Here is a 25182-nt window from a genome sequence, read left to right on the forward strand (position 1 = left end):
AAGGACAACGAACCAAACGCGCACAAGAAGCAGTGTCCCTGTTCGTATCTCCGCGTGCGAAACAGCTGCATGTCGAGTAACTCACGCAACACAGATCCCCCGTATAGCCTTAACAGACTGTAGGGGCAAGTGCTGTTAGCGAGCACCTATAAAAGCCGGCACGGCACACGAGGGGGTGGGTGGCCAACACCACGCCCGTCGCCTTTATCTCCCTAGCGAAGATGTTTACACATCGCACCAGGTACTCATTTAAGGCTGAGTCGGCCTACGGGAGGCCCAGGACCGGTTCAGATAATCGTCACCGGGTGTTTGCCGTGAGCGGGAATCGAACCCGGGTCGCCGGGTTCGTAGCGCAGCGTAGTGCTAACCGCTGCACCACCGCTCCCCACTCACGCAACACACAGACAGAGTACACGATTCATCCACACTTCTGACCGCAGAGTCGCAATGCACACAGAGCGAATTTCTGGGTAGGAATAAGACGAGCCTCGAATCCCCGCGTGAAATCGCGCAAACCGAAACCGCGCAGAGCGAGGCGGGCAGGCAGGCGGGCCAACGCGGGCTCCACGCCTGTCGGGGGGGGTGGGGGGATGAGCGTGGGGCCTGCCTGGCACCAAAGGTCGACTCCCGGTCCACAGCTGACGCCGGTGGCGAGTCGGTGCCTTGGAGCGGCTCTGGGTGCACGTGGTCACGCGGCCACCCCGCGAAAGATGACAGTGGCACTATGTAACACGATGTTTTTAACTGGGTAGTAAGTCTTGATTTAAAGCTTTCGTGACTGCAGGGATTCATATTCTTGGTTCTTTTTCCGGTAAAGTCACGTAGAAGGGAAATAATAAAATAATAATTTTCTTTTAAATAATAGCATTATTTAAAATAATAATAATATTTTATTATTTCCCTTCTAATATTATTATTTAAAATAATATTTTTTATTTAAAAGAATATTATTATTTTATTATTTCCCTTCTACGTGACTTTACCGAAAGAACCAAATATATGAATCCCTGCAGTCACGAAAGCTTTAGATCAAGACTTACCACCCAGTTTAAAAAATCGTGTTACATAAAATAATAATATTATTTTATTATTTCCCTCATACGTGACTTTACCGAAAGAACCAAGAATATGGGTAGTAAGTGTTATTTTCTTATTGCTTATGCTTCAAAAGTATAGGATATGGCTATTATTATTCCCCCGTAAACGTTGCTATAGTGACCAGGACTTTACGTGAAGGAATGACACAAATGCACACCACGTTTTATCATTGAAAAAAGGTACATTTAAAAATATCACTGTCCTGGTCACAAAAGCAAAGTTTGTGGGGAATAATAGCCATTTTCTGTGCTTTTAAGGCATACGCAATTAGGAAATAACACTTACTACCCTAGAACAAAAAAATATTTACATAATAATATTCAAAATAATATTTATTTTTTAATCAACGCATCACGGCGAGGCCTTTGTCCAGCAGTGGATTGTGGGAAAAAAAACAGCGGGCCAGCAAATGAACGCGTCGAGTGAATTTTGATTTTAAGCTTTTGTGACTGCAGGGATTCATCTTCTTGGTTCTTTCGGTAAAGTCACGTAGAAGGGAAATAATAAAATAAAATAAAAAGTGAAGTCAGCGACATTGGACGCACCCCCCCCCCCACCTCTGCGGCTTACGAGCATTAATTGGTGAGCGGTGACGTCACAAAGGATGATTCAAGGCTAAAATTAGGCTTGGCAAACACTGCTCATGGGGGGTCAGGGTGGGTGGGGGGGGGGGGATTTGGGGGGTGGGGGCCGAGCGCGCGGGGGGGGGGTAAAGGGATTACGGGGAGTGGTGGCGCAGCGGTTAGCGCTGTGAACCCCGGCCACGACAGCTGTTGCAGCCTTTCACCAACCAATCGACCCTCACTGATCAGTGTGGTGAAGTATGGTCAAACGACCCCCTCCCCCCCGTGAGGGGTGGTAGGGGGGGAGGCCGTCATCCAACAGTGGATCGCCCAAGCCGCTGCCAATCAAAGCAGCGACAATAAAATGTTACGATAATTGAGGGGGGGGGGGCGAATGAACAGATAAAAAAAAACAACGTTTGAGTTGACTGCTAAAAAACAATTCGAAAATAATCACCATCATCGCCATCATCGCCATCATCTCCAGCCAGTGTCTACCCACTGCTGGATGAATGCCTCGGCTCACCAATCCCGCGTGGCACCACCGCCGCCACCACCGCCACTGCCGCACGCGAGTCGATCTCATCAGCGCTCCGTCTCCCCCTGGAGACGTTCTCTCCCTTAAATAAATAAATAACGCGGGCAAGTCCCTCCATATTTCGCGGGCCGTTCGGCACGACGATGCCCGACGTTTCGCTCCGCGTGCCTGCTGAAGAAAACTGCGTCGGAGAAGCACACCCCTCGGGCGCGAAACGTCAGACATCGTGCCTTTGTAGCAACGCGCTCGCGCAAGCCTGCGAACCGCACATCGTTCGGAGCGGGTGAGGGGGGTCAGCGGTGGTGACCTGGCAGGAGCGGTGGCGCAGCGGTTAGCGCTACGCCGCGCTGCGAACCCGGCGAGCCGAGTTCGATTCCCGCTCACCGATGGACGATTCATTATCTGAACCCGGTCCTGTGCCTCCCCCATAGGTCGACTCAGCGTCAAATGAGTACCTGGTGCGGTGTGTAAACATCGCCACTGGGGAGACAAAGGCGGTCGGGCGTGGTGGTGCTGGCCACCCGCCCCCTCGTGTGCCGTGCCGGCCTTCATAGGTGCTCGCTAACAGCAGCACTTGCCCCAACAGTCTGTTAAGGCTACACGGGGGATCTTTGACTTCTATTACACACAGAGCTGTATTATGGGTGTAGGCTGTGTGGAGCAGTCTATAACAGTGCCAACATTGCATCGGCTATCCCATTCTCTTTGTCTTTGGGATAGGGAGAGGTCATAAGGTCAGGGTATTTAATCATTTAACCGTAGATTAGGCTGTGTTGACCTTTTGACTTAACGGCAATAAGCCCGCGGTGTTTGTTGACAAACAACGTTTATTTACGAAGGACAGTGGGGATATAGGGTGAACAATGAGCGTGTTGAGTGATGGTCTTGCTAAGCCGAACCCCGTGATATTGTTGAGCGAGGTGGCCCAGTAGGAAGCTCAGGTGGGGCATCGTGCCGGTAAGTCGTCTCGGTCGGTCAATACGTGGCACCTGGATCTGCCCCGTGACCTCCTCCTGCACCTAGCCTGGCACAGCAGTACAACCCATGGCACCTGGGTCTGTCCCGTGACCTCCTCCTGCACCTAGCCTGGCACAGCAGTACAACCCATGGCACCTGGGTTTGTCCCGTGACCTCCTCCTGCACCTAGCCTGGCACAGCAGTACAACCCATGGCACCTGGATCTGCCCCGTGACCTCCTCCTGCACCTAGCCTGGCACAGCAGTACAACCCATGGCACCTGGATCTGTCCCGTGAGCTCCTCCTGCACCTAGCCTGGCACAGCAGTACAACCCATGGCACCTGGGTCTGTCCCGTGACCTCCTGCACCTAGCCTGGTACAGCAGTACAACCCATGGCACCTGGGTCTGTCCCGTGACCTCCTGCACCTAGCCTGGCACAGCAGTACAACCCATGGCACCTGGGTCTGTCCCGTGAGCTCCTCCTGCACCTAGCCTGGCACAGCAGTACAACCCATGGCACCTGGGTCTGTCCCGTGACCTCCTGCACCTAGCCTGGTACAGCAGTACAACCCATGGCACCTGGGTCTGTCCCGTGAACTCCTGCACCTAGCCTGGCACAGCAGTACAACCCATGGCACCTGGGTCTGCCCCGTGACCTCCTCCTGCACCTAGCCTGGCACAGCAGTACAACCCATGGCACCTGAGTCTGTCCCGTGACCTCCTCCTGGCAGTAGCAGCAGCGAATCTTCCACACTCCACGTGACAGCCTCATAGTGCACCAAGTCTGACACGACAACAGCTGTTGTTGTTCATGTGAGTGTACACAAGTTTGTGTTTGTGTACATGTGTGTATACGTATAAGGGGAGCGGTAGTGGAGCGATTAGGCACGCTGCGCTACGAACCCGGCTACCCGAGTTCGATCCCTGCTCACGACCAACACCGGTGACGATTTTCTGAGCCGGACCTGGATCTCCCCTAGGTCGACTCAGCCTCAAACGAGTACCTGGGTGCGGTGTGTAATCGCCACTGGGCATACGAGGGCGGCCGGGCGTGGTGCTAGCCACCCACCCCCCTCCTCGTGTGCCACACTGCCGGCCTTCATAGGTTGCTGCTACTCGCTACTCACAGCACTTGCCTCAACGGTCTGTTAAGGATACACGGGGGATCTTTGTCTTTGTGGCGACGGCTCGGTTGGGTTTACAGGAGGAGGGCAGGCAGTTGAATTTGATCCGGGCCCAAAATAAAATGGCAGTGGAGCCCTCGGGGTAAAAAATAAAAATTTTATTCAAAATTAAAAAAGCTCTCTCGCTGGTTCAGCAGTTCCACTGCTGGATGATTTATTTCCGCCTGAGGACGACCGCTTGTGTTGCGATCGAAACGTCGTGGTATGTTACTTTTCATGAGATTTTTCTACCTACGTGACTTTACCGAAAGAACCAAAGAGTATGGATTCCTGTAGTCACGAAAACTTCAAGTCAAGATGATAAATAAAGGGTCGGACTCTGTGAGTTGTGACTGTTTATTCCAATGACTCACAGCGTCAGGCGTGGCGCGTCTTCGTGCGTGCACGAATGCGCAAGGGCACAAAGGTCAAGGGGCGTTTCACGAAGGTCAAGGGGTCGTTTCACGAAGGTCAAGGGGTCGTTTCCCAAAGGTCAAGGGGTCATTTCACAAAGGTCAAGGGGTCGTGTCACAAAGGTCAAGGGGGCGTTTCTCAAAGGTCAAGGGGTCGTTTCTCAAAGGTCAAGGGGTCGTTTCTCAAAGGTCAAGGGGTCGTTTTTCAAAGGTCAAGGTCTATCGCGGGCTCTCCGGTTGCGTTCTAGGGGGGGGGGGGTTGCGTTCGGCGTGACGTCCGAAGTTTCGCCCCCACGCTCGCGCAGGGACTGTTCTCTCCTCAGCTCTGAATTCGGTTCCTTAAGAGGCTCCCCCGGCACAGTGGGGAGAAACGTCGGACGTCGTGCCGAACGACTCAATCCCTCGCTGGGTGACGGAAGTTTGGTGAAAGTGTGGAGCGGTGGTGTTGGTGGTGGTGGCGGTGGTGGCGGTGGTGGTGGCGGCGTTGGTGGCGGCGGTGGTGGCGGCGGTGGTGGCGGCGGTGGTGGCGGTGGTGGTGGCGGTGGCGGTGGTGGTGGCAGCGCTGGTGGTGGTGGCGGTGGTGGTGGCGGCGGTGGTGGTGGTGGTGGTTGTGGCGGTGGCGGTGGTGGTGGTGGTGGCGGCGCTGGTGGCGGTGGTGGTGGCGGTGGTGGTGGCGGCGGTGGTGGTGGCGGTGGTGGTGGCGGTGGCGGTGGCGGCGTTGGTGGCGGTGGTGGCGGTGGCGGTGGTGGCGGTGGTGGTGGCGGCGGCGGTGGCGGCGGCGGCGGTGGCGGTGGCGGTGGTGGTGGCGGTGGTGGCGGTGTTGCTGTGGCTGTGGTCTTCGCAGCGCGCGGTGGTGGTGGAGGCGGTGGTGGAGGCGGTGGTGGTGGTGGTGGCGGTGGTGGTGGCGGTGGTGGTGGCGGTGGTGGTGGTGGTGGTGGTGGTGGCGGTGGTGGTGGTGGTGGTGGCGGTGGTGGTGGTGGCGGTGGTGGTGGCGGTGGTGGTGGCGGTGGTGGTGGCGGTGGTGGTGGTGGTGGTGTTGGTGATGGTGGTGGTGGTGGTGGAGGCGGTGGTGGAGGCGGTGGTGGTGGCGGTGGTGGTGGCGGTGGTGGCGGTGGTGGCGGTGGTGGCGGCGGCGGCGGTGGTGGTGGTGGCGGTGGTGGCGGTGGTGGTGGTGGTGGTGGCGGCGGCGGTGGCGGTGGTGGCCGCGGTGGTGGCGGCGGTGGTGGCGGTGGTGGAGGCGTGGCTTGCGTGCGATTTGAAGCAATTCAAGCGCGAGACGAATTCCCGAGATCGCTTCGCCGCCCTCGTGAGAGCCCCCCCCCTACCCCCCCCCCCCGCGTCGTGCGCTCTGCTCCGCTATTTTTGTTTGTTGACGTCTCTTGGCCCTCTGAACCGCATAGCAGCAGCAGCGGCAGTGGCATCGGCATCAGCATCAGCAGCGCGTGATGTTTGTTAGCGGCCCCACGCGCATTTTCCCGCGATAAATGCAAAGTCGCAGAGAGTGCGGTTGTAAGACCCCCCCCCCCTCTCTCGCCCTATCCCCTCCTCCCCCCCCCACCCCTTTTAAAAATGTTGTTGTGCAGGAGAACAAACAATGTGGACACGTTAGGGGTCTCTATGTGAACCCTAGGGGTCTCTATGTAAGCTCTAGGTGTCTCTATGTAAGCTCTAGGGGTCTCTATGTAAGCTCTAGGGGTCTCTATGTGAGTCCTAGGGGTCTCTATGTAAGCTCTAGGGGTCTCTATGTAAGCTCTAGGGGTCTCTATGTGAGTCCTAGGGGTCTCTATGTAAGCTCTAGGGGTCTCTATGTAAGCTCTAGGGGTCTCTATGTAAGCTCTAGGGGTCTCTATGTGAGCTCTAGGGGTCTCTATGTAAGCTCTAGGGGTCTCTATGTAAGCTCTAGGGGTCTCTATGTGAGTCCTAGGGGTCTCTATGTAAGCTCTAGGGGTCTCTATGTAAGCTCTAGGGGTCTCTATGTAAGCTCTAGGGGTCTCTATGTGAGCTCTAGGGGTCTCTATGTGAGTCCTAGGGGTCTCTATGTAAGCTCTAGGGGTCTCTATGTAAGCTCTAGGGGTCTCTATGTGAGTCCCAAGGTCTCTATGTGAGTCCTAGGGGTCTGTATGTAAGCTCTAGGGGTCTCTATGTAAGCTCTAGGGGTCTCTATGTGAGTCCTAGGGGTCTCTATGTAAGCTCTAGGGGTCTCTATGTGAGCTCTAGGGGTCTCTATGTGAGTCCCAGGGTCTCTATGTGAGTCCTAGGGGTCTCTATGTAAGCTCTAGGGGTCTCTATGTAAGCTCTAGGGGTCTCTATGTGAGTCCCAGGGTCTCTATGTGAGTCCTAGGGGTCTCTATGTAAGCTCTAGGGGTCTCTATGTGAGTCCCAGGGTCTCTATGTGAGCTCTAGGGGTCTCTATGTGAGTCCCAGGGTCTCTATGTGAGTCCTAGGGGTCTCTATGTAAGCTCTAGGGGTCTCTATGTAAGCTCTAGGGGTCTCTATGTGAGTCTCTTCCTCCTGGCATTATCCCCACTCATATTGGGGTCTCCCTTTATAGTAGTGTAGTGTATAGTGTAGTGTATAGTAGTGTAGTGTATAGTGTAGTGTATAGTGTAGTGTATAGTAGTGCATCGTGTAGTGTATAGTTTAGTTTATAGTAGTGTAGTGTATAGTGTAGTTTATAGTAGTGTAGTGTATAGTGTAGTGTATAGTGTAGTGTATAGTGTAGTTTATAGTAGTGTAGTGTATAGTGTAGTTTATAGTAGTGTAGTGTATAGTGTAGTGTATAGTGTAGTGTAAAGTAGTGCATAGTGTAGTGTATAGTAGTGTAGTGTATAGTAATGTAGTGTATAGTGTAGTGATTAGTAGTGTAGTGCATAGTGTAGTGTATAGTAGTGTAGTGTATAGTAGTGGTGTATAGTGTAGTGTATAGTGTAGTGTATAGTGTAGTGTAGTGTCTCCATTGAGCCCAATGTGTTCGCTTACGACCAATCCCCTGTTAACGACGGGCTGTTATAGATACAGTAAATTGTAATTATTGCCATGATTAACCGTGCTTTAAATATTACGTGTTTACAACGTTGTTAGTATTTTCAAGTATTAATACCCATTGTGTCAATATTATACATAACGTTTTCTGGGTGAAAAGGGGGTAACTTTCGATGCTATGGGAGCGAATCAAGCCTTTCCCGTGTCTCCCATCCTCGCTTAACGACCAAATCGCCGTCGTGAAGGTGGAGGGGGGTTCTACTGCACAATCATCGGTGACCGGAGCGAGACCATCAGCTTCACCGCCGTCAAGGATGCCGCCGCTCGCTTTTGCCGCACGTCTCCGTCCGCCTCTAACCCAGCACCGTTGAGGCGAGCAGCGAGGGTTGGTGGTTCGCCGTGGAGACGGGTCGTAGGAAACCCCCTTTCCGTGGGATGAAGCCGCTGTACTCTGGCTGGCCAGGCGAAGGCGGGTACGGCGAAGTGGATTAATCCGCCGACCGTTTCCATCTGTGCGGGGATAGAGCGTTGCTCCATCGCACAAGGTGTGGGGTTTTTCTTTTCTTTTCTTCTGGGCGCTCCGGGTTTCAATCGCACACTTGTACAATAGACACCTCCGATTAGCACGGATTGGCTACGTACGGTGGGAAAGACGTTCAACATCATACAACACTCATCATCGTTAAATTGGCTGAAAACATCTTCAAGCAACAACTCCGTGCGGCTCTCCTGTGACGCGTACATCAATCACGAACGGTGACTTTGAGAAACACGCGGTCGCTCAAATCACGGGCGACCGAGACGATGATTGAAAAACGAGGATCTCCAGCGGCGCCGATTTCTCTCTCTCTCGACCTCTCTCTCTCGATCTCACTCTGTCTTGATCTCTCTCTCGAGATCTCTCTCTCTGTCTTGATCTCTCTCTCTCTCGAGATCTCACTCTGTCTCGATCTCTCTCGAGATCTCACTCTGTCTTGATCTCTCTCTCTCTCTCGAGATCTCACTCTGTCTCGATCTCTCTCGAGATCTCACTCTGTCTTGATCTCTCTCTCTCGAGATCTCACTCTGTCTTGATCTCTCTCTCGAGATCTCTCTCTGTCTTGATCTCTCTCTCTCTCTCGAGATCTCACTCTGCCTCGATCTCTCTCGATCTCACTCTGTCTTGATCTCTCTCTCGAGATCTCTCTCTGTCTTGATCTCTCTCTCTCTCGAGATCTCACTCTGTCTCGATCTCTCTCGAGATCTCACTCTGTCTTGATCTCTCTCTCTCTCGAGATCTCACTCTGTCTCGATCTCTCTCGAGATCTCACTCTGTCTTGATCTCTCTCTCTCTCGAGATCTCACTCTGTCTCGATCTCTCTCGAGATCTCACTCTGTCTTGATCTCTCTCTCTCGAGATCTCACTCTGTCTCGATCTCTCTCGAGATCTCTCTCTGTCTTGATCTCTCTCTCTCTCGAGATCTCACTCTGTCTCGATCTCTCTCGAGATCTCACTCTGTCTTGATCTCTCTCTCTCTCGAGATCTCACTCTGTCTCGATCTCTCTCGAGATCTCTCTCTGTCTCGATCTCTCTCGAGATCTCACTCTGTCTTGATCTCTCTCTCTCTCGAGATCTCACTCTGTCTCGATCTCTCTCGAGCTCTCACTCTGTCTTGATCTCTCTCTCTCGAGATCTCACTCTGTCTTGATCTCTCTCTCGAGATCTCTCTCTGTCTTGATCTCTCTCTCTCTCTCTCGAGATCTCACTCTGCCTCGATCTCTCTCGATCTCACTCTGTCTTGATCTCTCTCTCGAGATCTCACTCTGTCTCGATCTCTCTCGAGATCTCACTCTGTCTTGATCTCTCTCTCTCGAGATCTCACTCTGTCTTGATCTCTCTCTCGAGATCTCTCTCTGTCTTGATCTCTCTCTCTCTCTCGAGATCTCACTCTGCCTCGATCTCTCTCGATCTCACTCTGTCTTGATCTCTCTCTCGAGATCTCACTCTGTCTTGATCTCTCTCTCGAGATCTCACTCTGTCTCGATCTCTCTCGAGATCTCACTCTGTCTTGATCTCTCTCTCTTTTTTTTACGATCAGTGGAAACAAGAAAATGCTCGGTGTAGTCGGCACTTTGCTTCGTTCATCATTTCGTTTTTTTTTTAATGCTTTGCTTTATGTAACCCCCCCCCCCTCGCTCACTCTCGTTCTGCACGCAGCCCTTCTCGCAGTCCGACGGCCTCCGACGGGTAGCTCAATACTGCATGCAGAGCTCTCCGATCTCTCTCTCCGTGTCTCTCCCCGACCCACCGGTACCGCCTGCTTAGAGATAAGGCAGGCATGGGCTCACTTTCACGCGACGATAAATTCGTCCGCGCGATTTGAAAGTGTTTTTGGTCAGGGGGCGCGCGGCGGTGCTCACGATTAAATCACGTGGGAGCTCCCGCTCCTGTCGCTCCACGCATCTCGTCTCGCCTCGCCTCGCTCTTTAAACCGGCGTCGTCGCCTTTTCCTTTCGAGGGCTTTAAAAAAAAAGCAACAAAAAAATTCGTAATTGAGTCCACCCCCACACCACACCGTGGATGATTTATCGGAGAAGGGCACCGAACGGGGAACAGGAGAGCGATGCTTCTGCGACGTCACGTGATTTCGTCGCCACGACCACGACGACCATGTGACGGCCCCGGTCTGGTCGCCCGGGGGCTCTTGCGGTGTTGGTCGCGGTGCCATTGGCAGCAGCGACGGCATCACGAAGCCGCGTTTGTGTGCGGTCGGTTGGTTTCTTTATTATTTATAACCCAGGAGAAAGCTGGCTCACCCCCCCCACCCCAAAACCTCGAGACATTATTCAAAAGGAGTTGATTTTGCTCGGAGCTGAGTTTCTTGCTGAATATAGATTTTTTTTGTCTGGGTCGTTGATCGACTGACGTGGGTGGAGGTGGTTGGTTGGGGTGGTGGTTGTTTTGGTAGCAATGATAGCGATGGTTGTGGTGGCGATGATTTTGGTCGTGATGGTGGAGGTGGTTGTTCTGGTAGCAATGATAGCCGGTGGTTGTGGTGGCGATGATTTTGGACGTGATGGTGGAGATGGTTGTTTTGGTAGCAATGATTGCGGTGGTTGTAGTGGTGATGATTTTGGTCGTGATGGTGGGGGTGGTTGTTTTGGTAGCAATGATAGCGGTGGTTGTAGTGGCGATTATTTTGGTCGTGATGGTGGGGGTGGTTGTTTTGGTAGCAATGATAGCGGTGGTTGTAGTGGCGATTATTTTGGTCGTGATGGTGGGGGTGGTTGTTTTGGTAGCAATGATAGCGGTGGTTGTGGTGGCGATGATTTTGGGGTGCTAATGGTTTTGGTAGTAATCGTGCAGGTAGTTGTGGTGGTGGTTTTGGTCATGATGGTGGTTGTGGTGGTTTGGTCGTGATGGTGGAGGTGATTGTGGTGGTGCTGGTGGTTGTGGTGGCGATGATTTTGGTCGTGATGGTTGTTTTGGTTGAGATGGTAGAGGTGGGTGTGGTAGTAATGGTTGTTTTACGAGTGATAGTGGTGGTGTAGTGGTGATGATGCATTTGGTAGTCATGATAATGATGATTGTGGTGCCAGTGCTGTTCTTGGTGGTGCTGACGTAAGTGGTGATGGCAGTGATCATAGAGGTGGTGGTGACGGCAGTGATTTGGTATCATACTTAACCGCACTTACAATTTACTCTATGGGATCTCTTCTACCAGTGGCAAAATATAGTAGTAGGTTTTTACCCTTTTAAACTGGTACAAAACTGACACCTTTATTCAAGGCATCATGTTTGCAATAACCACAACACAAGTAGTCAAAAAACCTACCACTATATGTTGCCACTGGTAAAATAAATTTCATAGAGTAAATGCTTACCCCGAGCTCTCAATACTCTGATATTGCACTGTGTTTGAGTTGTACGCCTTCTGGCGTCATCTGGTCCAACACCAATGGGGACTAGGCTCTAAAGAAAGCCGTCTCGGGTGTGGACCAATCAACTTCAAGGACAGTGCATATTATTATCATTATCAGAGTTGCTTCTTTTTGTTTGCTTTTTTGACTACTTGTGTTGTGGTTATTGCAAACATGATGCCTTGAATAAAGGTGTCAGTTTTGTACCAGTTTAAAAGGGTAAAAACCTACTACCGCACTTACAATGTTAGTGTCGGTGTCTGCGGTTGGTGGACCATACAGGGATGGGATCCATGATGTGCGCAATGCACACCATCATCATCACCATCATCATCACCGCCTTCATCATCATCATTACCACCTTCATCATCACCATCATCACCAGGCACTGCGATGTTGGACGAGAGTGGAGGACATTTTCGAAGCAGTCATTTTTGTGGTCACTGCTCAACGGAAGGAAATTGCTGCAAGTCAGTGGGTTATTGCCGCGTGTGTGTGTGTGTTTGGGTGTGTGTGGGTGTGTGTGCGGGTGTGTGTGGGTGTGTGTGCGAGGGTGTGTCTGTGTGTGTGCGGGTGTGTGTGGGTGTGTGTGTGCGGTTGTGTGTGGGTGTGTGCGCGGGTGTGTGGGTGTGTGTGTGGGTGTGTGCGGGTGTGTGTGGGTGTGTGCATGCGTGTGTGTGCGGGTGTGCGAGGGTGTGTCTGTGTGTGTGTGCGGTTGTGTGTGGATGTGTGTGTGGGTGTGTGTGTGGGTGTGTGTGCAGGTGTGTGTGTGTGCGAACACACAGCATGTATGGACTGTGTGTGTGTGAACACGCATCATGTACGGACTGTGTGCGTGTGCACACACAGCATGTACGGACTGTGTGTGTGTAGTAGGGAGCGGTAGTGTAGTGGTTAGCGCTACGCTGCGCTATGAACCCGGCGACACAGGTTCGATTCACGACCAACACCAGTGACGATTATCTGAACCGGTCCCGGGCTTCCCCTAGGTCGACTCAGCCTCAAATGAGTACCTGGTGTGATGTGTAAACATTGCCACTAGGGAGACAAATGCGGTCGGGCGTGGTGCTGGCCACCCACCCCCTCGTGTACCGTTCCGGCCTTCATAGGTGCTCGCTAACAGCACTTCCCCCTACAGTCTGTTAAGGCTATACGGGGGATCTTTGTCTGTGTGTGTGTGTGAGGGTGGGAGTATAAAGGTCCGTGCGCTTTTTGGTGGGTGTGTTGGTGGGTGCGTTGGTGGGAGCATTGGTGGGCGCGTTGGTGGATGCGTTGGTGGGTGCGTTGGTGGGTGTGCTGGTGAGTGTGTTCACGCGGATGTCCATGCATGCCTCCACGTGTGTGTGCGCACGCGTGCGTTCACGCGCTCACAGCTCACTCTCCGGACCGCTCCCCCCCGCACTCTGACCCCCCCCCCCCCGCGCAGCGATGGGCAACAGGCAGGCGACGGCGGCGGTGGTCAAGAAGGAGGGCGCGGACGCGCCGGAGGAGGGAGCCGGCAAGGTCGGCGACGAGGGCCGACGCTCCGAGCCCTCGCTCGCCCAGGGCAAGGGCCAGGGCAGCGCCGACGGAGACGGGGAAGTCCGGCCCGAGGCCGACGGCTCGGACGCGGTCGTCGCCGGCACCCAGGAGCTCGCCCAGGCCGTGCTGAGCGGCGACAAGGACGGCCCCCCCGCCCGGGGTCAAGGTGCGGAGGTCGGGGAGGTCACGAAGGTCGCGAAGGTCATGAAGGACGCGTGCAGCCAGCAGGCGGAGGCGGCCGTGGCGGCGTTGATCCCGGCGGGCGCCGTTGAGGCCGCCAATAAAATCGCCGCGGAGAGGTCGGCCATGCGTGAGGAGGGGGAGGAGGATCGAGGAGGTGACGAGGAGAAGGAGGAGGAGGAGGAGGTGGTCGTCGAAGAGGAGGAATTTAAGGAGGAGGAGGTGGTGGTGGAGGAGGAGGAGGAGGAAGAGGTTGATGATGAGAAGGAACGACACTTGGAGAAAGTTTACCACGCTCACCCCACAGAGGAGGATGATGAGGAAGATGCTCAGGTGGTGCCCCCCATCCGCACCGGCGGTGGCACGACCGCCACGGCTCTGAGCAACGCGCCGCCCGCGATGGCGCAGACCCCGGTGACGTTGATCAGGGCCCAGCTCCTGGAGCCGGCGATCAACGTCAAGGACGGCGCGACGCCGACCAGCGACGAGCTGGAGGGGGTCAATGAAGAGGTGAAGGAGGTGGAGAAGACGCGGGAGGTTGAGGAGGTTCCGGTTGAGGGCTCGACCCGTTACGACGACGACGACGACGACGATGATGATGATGATGGTGATGCTGTCGGCAACGTTGATGCTGAGGAGGAGAAGGAGGAGGAGGAGGAGGTGGTGGAGGTGGCGTACGTGGTGATGGAGAAGGAGGAGGAGGAGGAGGAAGAGCCACTACAGCAGCTGATGCAGAACAAGATGGCGGGGGTGGTGGCAGGGGCCGATGTGGAGAGCTCACCATTCCGAGTGGGAGGAGAAGACCTTCACGGAGACCTGCTGGACGCGGTACTGCGCGACCAGGAGTTCAGCACTCAGATCCAGTCGCACATTTAAATCTGCGTTCTCACACCGGGGCGGGTGAGGGGTGGGAGCGGGGTGGGAGCGGGGCGGGTGAGGGTCAAGGTGGTGGTAATTTTTCCTTTCGAAATTAGTGACGATAGAAATACCCATTGACTTTCGTCAGAGGCGACCGTGAGCAGATGACAATCACCGATCGATAAACGCGGTCGATGAAAGTAAATCTTATTAGTCTCGATAGTACAGCCGCCCTGCCTGACTTTCCTGACGTATGATAGTTTCCGGGACGCTGCTCGGCTGGCTTGGAGTCAATATCATTGGTGTAAGGCACTACCACTAGAGAGCCCTCGGCCTTATCCATCGATATCTCTAAATCAGCGCAATCCTGTAACAAAACAAAAAATAACGTGACTTTCAGAGTGGCCACCCCCACTCCGAGCCCCTCCCTTCTCCCCGCCTACTGTGAAAACAGACACACCGCTCCTCAAGGCCTCTTCTTCTCCTCTCTCCTCGTCCCTTCTCGCCTTGTGCTCCCGTTTCTCCGTTCATTTCCCATCCTCTCACTCTCATAATTTCCCAATTCTCCCTTCCCTCTGCCGCCCCCGTGTCCTTTTCCCGTGCCTCTCTACTCCCCCTTCCTCGTGGCGTAGCCAATGGGCGATAGTAGCAATTCCTATCTCGTCGTTTTCCTATACCCCTATAACCCCCCCTGTAAGCAGGGGGGGGGGGCGGAGGGGGGGGTTAGGATGAAACCAGGCGAGATGAATGCTTCATTCTTCAGGCTCAGATAAAACACGAGACACTGCAAAGTCCCATGGTGTAACTGGTGGTGGTGGTTATTTTGTATTGGAGCCTCTGTCGAGTCTCAAGAACTCCTTTCCAGTTCTTGAGACAGGAGGGTGCTGCTTGGGGCATGGTGGTGGGGGGGGGACACGTGCTCTTACACGCCCTACGCTCCGGCGAGTAACAGCAAATCGATTGATCGGGTGACATCGATCAACGCTTGAGATCACGGCCGATTCCTCCGCAGCGTCCGACGATTCTTGCGCGTCCGATGCAACGGGGTTTCACGTGACCCAGACCCCCCCCCCACCACACCCCAGCCACTAGAGGCCGCTGACATCCACGACATTGAATCAGTAAGATGTGATTGAATCGCAACAATTCATGCGATCACAAGGGTTATGCAATCTCAACATCCCTACTACTGATACACACACAAAGACGCCCCGTATAGCCTGTAACAGACTGTTGCGGCAAGGGCTGTTAGCGAGCACCTATTAAGGCCAGTATGGTACATCAGAGCGTAGGTGGCCAGAACCACGTCCGACCACCTTTGTCTCCCCAGTGGCGATGTTTAGACACCACACCAGGTACTCATTTGAGGCTGAGTCGATCTATGGGAAGCCCAGAACCGGTTCACATAACCGTCATTGCTGTTGGTGGCCTTGAGCGGGAATCGAACCCGGGTCGCCGGGTTCGTAGCGCAGCGCGCTAACCGCTGCACTCCCGCTCCCTATTACACACACACAGTCCATACATGCTGTGTGCACACACACACAGTCCGTACATACTGTGTGTGCACACACACACAGTCCGTACATACTGTGTGTGCACACACAGTATGTACATACTGTGTGTGCACACACACACAGTCCGTACATACTGTGTGTGCACACACACACAGTCCGCACATACTGTGTGTGCACACACACACAGTCCGTACATACTGTATGTGTTCACACACACACAGTCCATACATGCTGTGTGTTCACACACAACGCACAACGCAGGGGTTTGGTCGCTTTCCGACTTACAGCTGATTTTTTATGATATCATCATAGGGCTTAAAATTTTTGGGGAATCACATATGAGCATCAATCGTTTAGTCTTTTAAAAATATATAAACTTAGGTGAAGGCCGGCTACCGAGACCGGCATTGGGAGTGGTCACCATGAGTCCGGTGGCCACGGAGAAGCGGAAACCTCAGAGTGGACGTCGGGAGACTGTCAGGGCAGATCTATGGGTCTCTGTGTCAGTCTGTGGCTTGCTGAGTGAGTTTGTGGCTGAGTAAGTCTGTGTGAGTCTGTGGCTCTCTGAGTGAGTCTGAGTAAGTATGTGGCTCTCCGAGTGAGTCTGTGGCTCTCTGAGTGAGTATGTGGCTTTCTGAGTGAGTCTGTGGCTCTCTGAGTGAGTATATGGCTCTCTGAGTGAGTCTGAATGAGGCTGTGGTTCTCTGAGTCTGTGAGTGTCTGTGGCTCTCTGTGCGAGTCTGTGCCTCTCTGAGTGAGTCTGTGGCTCTCTGAGTGAGTATGTGGCTCTCTGAGTGAATCTGTGGCTCTCTGTGCGAGTCTGTGGCTCTCTGAGTGAGTTTGTGGCTCTCTGAGTGAGTTTGTGGCTCTCTGAGTGAGTCTGTGGCTCTCCGAGTGATTATGTGGCTCTCTGAGTGAGTCTGTGGCTCTCTGAGTGAGTCTATGGCCCTTTGAGTGAGTCTATGGCTCTCTGAGTGAGTCCGTGGCTCTCTGAGTGAATCTGTGGCTCTCTGAGTGAGTCTGTGGCTCTCTGAGTGAGTCTGTGGCTCTCTGAGTGAGTCTGAGTGAGTCTGTGGCTCTCTGAGTGAGTCTGTGGCTCTCTGTGTGAGTATGTGGCTCTCTGTGTGAGTCTGTGGCTCTCTGTGTGAGTCTGTGGCTCTCTGAGTGAGTCTCTAGCTCTCCGAGTGAGTCTAAGACCACGCGCCGGGCGACTGCCGGGGTCAGGCCGTGGAGGTCGCTGCTTCTACCGCGCAGCGGCCGCACCTCGTGGCAGCGACCACGAGGAGCGGCGACGGCGGTGGGCGGTGCCATCGGTGGCTCTAGGCCACGGCGACTTCTCGACGACCCTGAGAGTGTGGCACAGCGCACGATTAGGGGGGGGGGGGCAGGGGGGGCAGGGGGGGGGGGGCTGGGTTTCCCGCACGACGACTCTGCAGATCGAACCTCTCGCCAGAGTATCATCACCGCCAATGTCAGTTTGCTGCCGGACATTAGGGCCTCCCCCATGCCATGTCGGTCGCGGGCGTTGTTTGACCATACTTCACCACGCTGGTCAGTGTAGGGGGGTGAGGGGGGCGCGGGCAGCGAAGGTTGGGAGGGTAGCCGCGGGAGCCTAGAAGTACGGTGTGACAAATGGATCGACGTAAATATAGCTGCTTGTTATGACTCGGTGTGATCTTGTGACTCGGCATATCATGTGACTTGGCATATCACGTGACTTTGCATATCATGTGACTTAGCAAATCATGTGCCTTGGCATATCTTGCGCTTTGGCGACGTCGCGTGACTTTGCGATATCAAGTGCAAATCAGGGTTTGAAATCACGTGGGCCTTTTGCTGGTTCTGGGGCTTAGCCAATAAAGAGGGAATTATCGCGCTTATTTATTAAATGTTGCTCGAAAATAACAAGCCACCGTTTCCATGCAATGGAGTCAAGATGTCCGCAAGGCTGTAGGGACGGATTATTTGTCATCGTTGTTATCTTCTTACCAAAATCGGCGTGCATCATTCGTGTCCTCGCGGCATACTGAATGACATCACACGGCATACTGAATGACATCACACGGCATACTGAATGACATCACATGCAATGAACACGTTAGTAGCCCCTACCCTGGCCCTGCTTGGCCCCGAACCAGATTCGGATGGCCTTCTTGTGAGGCCAGCGTACCGCAGTTTGGTTCCGGCTCGGCATTATAGCCAGTGGAAACCACCCACACTGTTAAGGAATCCGTGCTGGCTCGGCTCGGATGTGCCAGTGGAAAAACGGTATATTTGTATAATTGTATACGTGCCCAACCACACTGAATTCACCATTCCCAATCCATTCTACCAATTCAAGCCGAAACTCCAGAGCGTACCGAAATTGTGATCATATTTCGCACATTGCTTAGTCGTTCGGTGTGCGGTTCGATCGCTCGCTAGCGTTTAACAGACAAGGAGATCTGTGCGTTTTGTGTCCTTCCGCACTTGCCGTGTGTAACGCGTGGGCTTTTACCGTCACCGTTGCCCGCCAGCTTTGCCGACTCTGTCCGACAAACTCCATTCCGTTGTCCATCCAATCCATCCATCCCATCGGAAAGTGCCGTCGCAGCGTCCTGAGCAGGCAGAGGTGTGGACTCGAGTCATGTGACTTGGACTCGAGTCAGACTCGAGTCATGAATTTGATGACTTGCGACTCGACTTGGACTTGCATAACAATGACTTTGTCCCACCTATGAGATGTGGACTCGAGTCATGTGACTTGGACTCGAGTCAGACTCGAGTCATGAATTTGATGACTTGCGACTCGACTTGGACTTGCATAACAATGACTTTGTCCCACCTATGAGATGTGGACTCGAGTCATGTGACTTGGACTCGAGTTAGACTCGAGTCATGAATTTGATGACTTGCGACTCGACTTGGACTTGCATAACAATGACTTTGTCCCACCTCTGTGAGCAGGTGCTCATTGGGTGGCGGTGCGTGGCGAAAGCCGGGGAAGAGGCGAGGCTACCAAATCCACCAAATCGCTGTAACAGGATGAAATGAATCCACGATAGAATTAATGATACATTGTGTTACTGTGGAACGAAGCCATTGAGCGTCAAGGGGTGGGCTAATGTGGCCTTTTTCGATCCACAAATCGTCTCATTAGATTATAGATTTGAAGCTTTCGTGACTGCAAGGATTCATACTCTTAGGTTTTTTCGGTAAAGTCACGTAGGTAAAAAATAATAATATTAAAGATTGATAAATCAAAATAAATCAATTCAATCACGATGTATCAAGTGATACAGTAAATTTAGCTGTGACGGTCCCACCTGAAGACGGAGACTTGTGTTGCCTCCGATTATTTTATTTTATTATTTTTTACCCACGTGACTTTACCGTCTCATTAGATCCATAAAGCATGTGCCAGGAATCACTTTATAACGATACAAAAAACAAATTCTATTCAAAATATCCAAGCTTGTGTTCGAGCATGGATCAAGCATGGATCAAGCATGGTATCGTAAAAAAAATCGGTCGATTCCCGTTCCATGATTCCTAATATGAGCAAAGCCACGCTCAATTACTCCATATATTGGCCTAAAGCACGGACATGATTTATCATTAATTCTGTCGCGGATTCATGTTATCCTGTTGCAGTGCAAGCGCCCACTCGGGAGAATCCAAGGAAGCAATTTCCTCTGCCGAGCCCTTTACTTTTCTTGCCACACGCTAACTTTCTCGAGGGCATCGTCCGGGAGTTCGGAAGCCACCGGCGGGAGAGGAGCCTTGCAACGCCACCAACACGCGAACGCGCCGCCGACTCAGAAGGCCGCCGCGAGGATTCCGAGCGAAACGCTGGCGGAAGGGGTCCCCTAGGCTTAAAAAAATAAATAAGCCACGCTCCCGAGACAATTGTTACGTTACGGGCGCGCAATATAAATGCAAGTTTTGTTTGTCGTTGCTGCTGTTGTTGTCTGACCGCCTCCCATCGTCACGCACGTGTAACACGCCACGCTTTGTGTTGTCTGCCTGCTCGTTGCATGACCGTCGGCAAAAGAAAGTTGCGAGCTCAAATAAAAAAAAACACCTGGAACTTGGCTGGAGTCTAAACGAGTGCGACTCATGGCTTGCCTCCTCACCCGGCCACGTGCTTTCACACGCACGCGGCGACACGCCCGCTCCATCCTAACCCACAATGTCGCACTAACGTGCGGTTCATATGTAACTAACGTGTTGACACGTACGCTGCACTAAATGTTTATAAGTGTGCGCGCGCGCGTGCGTGTGTTGTGTTGTGTTGACACATCCACGCAAGGCGCGTGTATTCATTAGACGGCTACGCGATGTGCATTATGCTGATTTCCAAATCGACTAGTTATTTTTTTGGGATCAGGTCGCGTAAGTTAAGATGCCCGTTGTAAAACCCTCCTCCACCCGACACAGCCAATGTAATATAACATCGTCGCGCTGGTTGGTAACCCACTGGCGACACGTCGTATCTATCCGCTCTACGTGTGCGGATCGCTCCGCCCCATTACTGGTGGTGGCTGCTGCAGCAGCAATGCATTGGCCACGTCGCAAATCGACCGTGTCGGGTGTACGTGCGCATGCGTGTACGTTGAACTTCTTTCACACCGTACGTAGCCAACCGCGCTAATCGGAGGTGTGGGGGAAGCACAACAAACTTAACACAAAAAGCAGCCCTCAAGGAATGAGTGAATAGCTCCAGTGGCTTCCTAACATCGGAAGGAAGAGCGTTCCAGACGGCCTCAGAAGCGCATATGAAAGTGCGTGACCGTCAGTGACCGATCATGATCATGACGATGACGATGCAATGTGTGTTGGTCTATGAATGTTGGCGTATCTCCCGGTAGCCAATAGTTGGGTCTACCTTCTGTGACGTGCAGACGTCACACTGTTAACGTCACAATGATTGGGTCGCCTTAGAATTTCCCCGATGCAATCTTACGTAGTCCTCGGTGAAAAAAACTAAATGTTTAAAAACATTCTAAAGCTTTGGCCATTGGATAAAAAAATGTTAGAATCTGATGTAATTTTTGGCTTCAGTTCTCTTTCCTACCACAGTACCGTGCACATTGTTTACCCAAATTTAAGAGGCTGAAATATTTTTTGTCAATAGATTTGTTTTCTACGCGTAAGCATGAAGTGCACTATATCTGTGCAAAATGTCATCTTTATAGACCTTCCAGAGCATCATTAGTTAGACATTGGTCGCCCAGCTTTCTAGACCTTAGAGAACGTCATGAGAGGTGACCGGTCAAGGCCCGATCGCTGACAAATATATCTGAAGACACTGTGGATAAGGGCCTATGCGCGCATACATTTCATCAAAACATGAAAAAACATTTCTACATTTCAGACTGTGTGTGTGCAGACGTGAATGACGTGAAGTGTTGTTGGTGGTGGTGGTGATTGTGGTGGTGATTGTGATGGAGGGTGGTCAGCCGTACTGGTGGTGGCAGTGACAGTGATGGTATGTGGAGGGTACTGTCAATGTTCGTGGTGGTGATGTTTGTGGTAGTGATGGTGCTAGTGGTGGTATGTGGTGTTGTTGGTGCTGGTGGTAGTGGTGGCGGTGACAGTGATGGTATGTGGAGGGTATTGTCAATGTTCTTGGTGGTGATGTTTGTGGTAGTGATGGTGCTAGTGGTGGTATTTGGTGTTGTTGGTGCTGGTGGTAGTGGTGGCGGTGCTGATGTAGAGAACGGTTGTGTCACGGTTAGCGTTACGCTGCCCTGCGAACCCGGATCGCCGGGTTCGATTCCCACTCACAGCCAACATCGGTGACGATTTTCTGAACCGGTCCTGGGCCTCCCCTAGGTCGACTCAGCCTCAAACGAATACCTACCTGGCGCGGTGTGTAAACATCAGCACTGGGGAGACAAAGGCGGCCAGGCGTGGTATTGGGCACCCACCCCCCTCGTGTGCCGTGCCGGCTTTCATAGGTGCTACTTGGTTACAGCACTTGCCCCAAAAGTATTTTAAGGCTTCTAGTTTTTAAGTTTTCGTGACTGCAGGGATCCATACTTTTTTGTTTTTTTCGGTAAAGTCACGTAGGTAAAATGTAAAATAAATTTAAATTAAAACAACTAAATTTAGTTGTTTTCATTTTAATTTATTTTACTAAATGTAGTTGTTGCTATACAGCAGTGGGGGGGGGATCTTTATCTTCGGTGCTGATAGCGGTGGTCGTCGTAAGTTTGAACGTTTGCCATCGCACGCTCCTGTCAAGTTCAATCCATCACGAATGCTCGAGGAAAAGCACAAATTGTTGTAAGTCATGGTCCAACACCATGTGAGACTAGGCTCTAAGGAAAGATGTCTCGGGTGTGGACCAATCAACTTCAAGGACAGTGCATACATTTGCATTACGACTGCAGGTGTTGTGGTCTATGCAAACATGACTCCTTGTAAAAAAAAAATTGTCAGTTTTGTTGCCAGATAAAAGGGTAAAAAAACAATGATCAATTATGTTTGTAAGGCTGTTTCAAAAACTGGCTCAGAATTCAAGGATCGGACTCCGAGCGTCTGCCACCCGGTGAGTCCCGGCCACGAGACTCCTCCGACCGCATCGCTTTGCACGGGTCCAGCAGCAGCAGCAGGATCGCCACGGGCTGTGGATTGTAGCTGCGTCAGTTGAGGCCGGTAGGAGTAGAGTGGTGTTCATGGTGGTGTTGGTGGTGGGGGGGGTGTTTATGGTTTTGGGGAGCAGTGGCGCAGTGGTTAGCGCGTCGAACCCGGCGACGCGAGTTCCATTCCCTCTCACGGCCACCAACACCAGTGACGATTCTTCAGACGCTGTCTCCCCGACAGACCTGGTCTTCACCTGAGGACGGCTGCTTGCGTTGTGGCCGAAACGTCGTGAGAATTATGTTTTATTTTTATTATTTTATTATTTCCCTTCTACGTGACTTTACCGAAAGAACCAAGAAGATGAATCCCTGCAGTCACGAAAGCTTTAAATCGAAACCAGTGACGATTGTTTGCACCGGTCCTAGGCCTCTCCGAGGTCGACTCAGGGTCGAATGAGTACCTGGTGCAGTGTGTAAGCCTCGACACGATGGAGACAATGGCGGCCTGGTGTGGTGCTGGCCTTCACAGGTACCTGCTAACAGCAATTTCTCCAAAAATCTGACAAGGCTATACGGGGGATCTTTGTCTTGTTTATAATGGTGGCAATGGTTGTGGTGGTGATGGTCGTGGTGGTGGTGGTGATGATGGAGGTGGCAGTGGTGGACGTGGAGGTGGTGATTGTTGTGATGTAGTGTGGAGGTGGTATTAGTATTTATAGTGGAGATAATGGTGGGTTAGTTTCTGTGGTGATGGTGGTGAAGAGAGTAGTATTGGAGCTTGTGATGGTGGTGATGGTGGTGGAGAGTAGTGTTTGAGGTGGTGATGGTGGTGGAGAGTAGTGTTTGAGGCTGTGATGGTGGTGGAGAGTAGTGTTTGAGGTTGTGATGTTGGTGATGCTCGAGAGAGTAGTGTTGGACGTTGTGATGGTGGTGGAGAGTAGTGGAGAGTAGTGTTGGAAGTTGTGATGGTGGTTGAGAGTAGTGTTGAAGATTGTGATGGCGGTGATGGTGGTGGAGAGTAGTGTTGGAGATTGTGATGGCGGTGATGGTGGTGGAGAGAAGTGTTTGAGGTTGTGATGTTGGTGATGCTCGAGATAGTAGTGCTGGAGGTTGTGATGGTGGTGGAGAGAATTGTTGGAAGTTGTGATGGTGGTGGCAGTGACGGGCCGTGTATTTTACACCTCGGCCTTCAGTGATATCTTCCCACAATTAAAATGCCTTCGAATAACCTCACCATGACACTAGGGCTACAGGCTATTGTCATTCGACGTAACCACCAAATATTCACAGTGACAGTAACCTTTATCGAGTGGAATGAAGTGGTTTAACACGAGGCTCAACACCTATGAGAGTTACAATACGCTAATTGCAGAGACGTGAATACATGGTGACTGAAACCATCAAGGATGTACCACTATTAAGCAGTATGACAGGATGCTGCATCACAAATAGACATCGCATAGCCCAAATCAATGTCATTACCAAAGAAACAAGAACAAACTCACAACCAGTCACATTTACTCATAAGACCACCAAGCAAGCAAAAATGCCGTAAAACACAAACAACACAATCAGGATTCAACAGGCTTCCTCACATAATTTTTTTTAATCTAAAGCACTACATTTAAAAATCTAAATGTCACGAAAGAAAGTTAAAATAAATCTTAGATGATGCTACGTTACATGCTAGCTAGTTTTTCTTCAGTTAGTTAACTGGCCCTTCGATCACGCCACACAAACAAGGCTAACGTAGGCGGCTAGGCCAGCGAGAAGGCTCCAGCGTGTCAAAGAATAGGCCCAACATGGCAAACTCGACATCTGATTTGTTAAAGAATATAACAATCAACAACATCGTCCCCATTTGCTTCAACAGAAGAGGGGATTCACTCGACATTCTGAAGGCCTCAGGGTAGATTTTTCACACGGAGAGGCGGAGACAGCAGCACAGGTGGATCATCTGATTGGAGAAAAGCTCTAATTTATATGAGCTGCACTGAAAGCAGCTCAACTGAAGGAGGGAGTAGCAATGAAATGACGGTAATAGACTGATGGGAACGAACTTTGTAGAATACATATCGCATTAATGGAAATATATATTAAATTAAAAAAATACAATTTTCTAATTCTGACAATCTCTAGGCCAGCAGAGAAGGCCTTGTTGGCTCTGATGGCCCGCGTCTGGGTAGTGGAGAGTAGTATTGGAGGTTGTGATGGCGGTGATGGTGGTGCAGAGAGTAGTATTGGAGGTTGTGATGGTGGTGCAGAGAGTAGTATTGGAGGTTGTGATGGCGGTGATGGTGGTGCAGAGAGTAGTGTTGGAGGTTGTGATGGTGGTGATGGTGGTGCAGAGAGTAGTGTTGGAGGTTGTGATGGTGGTGATGGTGGTGCAGAGAGTAGTGTTGGAGTTTGTGATGGCGGTGATGGTGATGCAGAGAGTAGTGTTGGAGTTTGTGATGGCGGTGATGCTGGTGCAGAGAGTAGTGTTGGAGGTTGTGATGGTGGTGATGGTGGTGCAGAGAGTAGTGTTGGAGGTTGTGATGGCGGTGATGGTGGTGCAGAGAGTAGTGTTGGAGGTTGTGATGGTGGTGATGCTGGTGCAGAGAGTAGTATTGGAGGTTGTGATGGTGGTGATGGTGGTGGAGAGAGTAGTGTTGGAGTTTGTGATGGCGGTGATGCTGGTGCAGAGAGTAGTGTTGGAGGTTGTGATGGTGGTGATGGTGGTGGAGAGAGTAGTGTTGGAGTTTGTGATGGCGGTGATGGTGGTGCAGAGAGTAGTGTTGGAGGTTGTGATGGCGGTGATGGTGGTGCAGAGAGTAGTGTTGGAGGTTGTGATGGCGGTGATGGTTCAGAGAGTAGTGTTGGAGGTTGTGATGGCGGTGATGCTGGTGGAGAGAGTAGTGTTGGAGGTTGTGATGGCGGTGATG

The 25182-nt window shown here is 52.0% G+C and overlaps 1 protein-coding gene across 2 annotated transcripts in view; it reads left to right on the plus strand.

The window, feature by feature from the left end:
* LOC144949658 (uncharacterized) overlaps nt 1–25182 on the plus strand; it is a 45396-nt gene that overhangs the window by 8281 nt on the left and 11933 nt on the right. Inside the window, exon 2 of one of the 2 annotated variants that reach the window (XM_078879644.1) lies at nt 13043–14145. In XM_078879644.1, the coding sequence (XP_078735770.1) occupies nt 13045–14145 (1101 nt within the window). In that variant the 5' untranslated portion in view covers nt 13043–13044. Of the gene's footprint in view, nt 1–13042; nt 14233–25182 lie in introns of those variants that run through there. The other variant, XM_078879645.1, reaches the window with a different exon arrangement.

The sequence above is a fragment of the Lampetra fluviatilis genome, chromosome 54 (genome assembly GCF_964198595.1).
Source record: "Lampetra fluviatilis chromosome 54, kcLamFluv1.1, whole genome shotgun sequence".
Classification (NCBI taxonomy): domain Eukaryota; kingdom Metazoa; phylum Chordata; class Hyperoartia; order Petromyzontiformes; family Petromyzontidae; genus Lampetra; species Lampetra fluviatilis.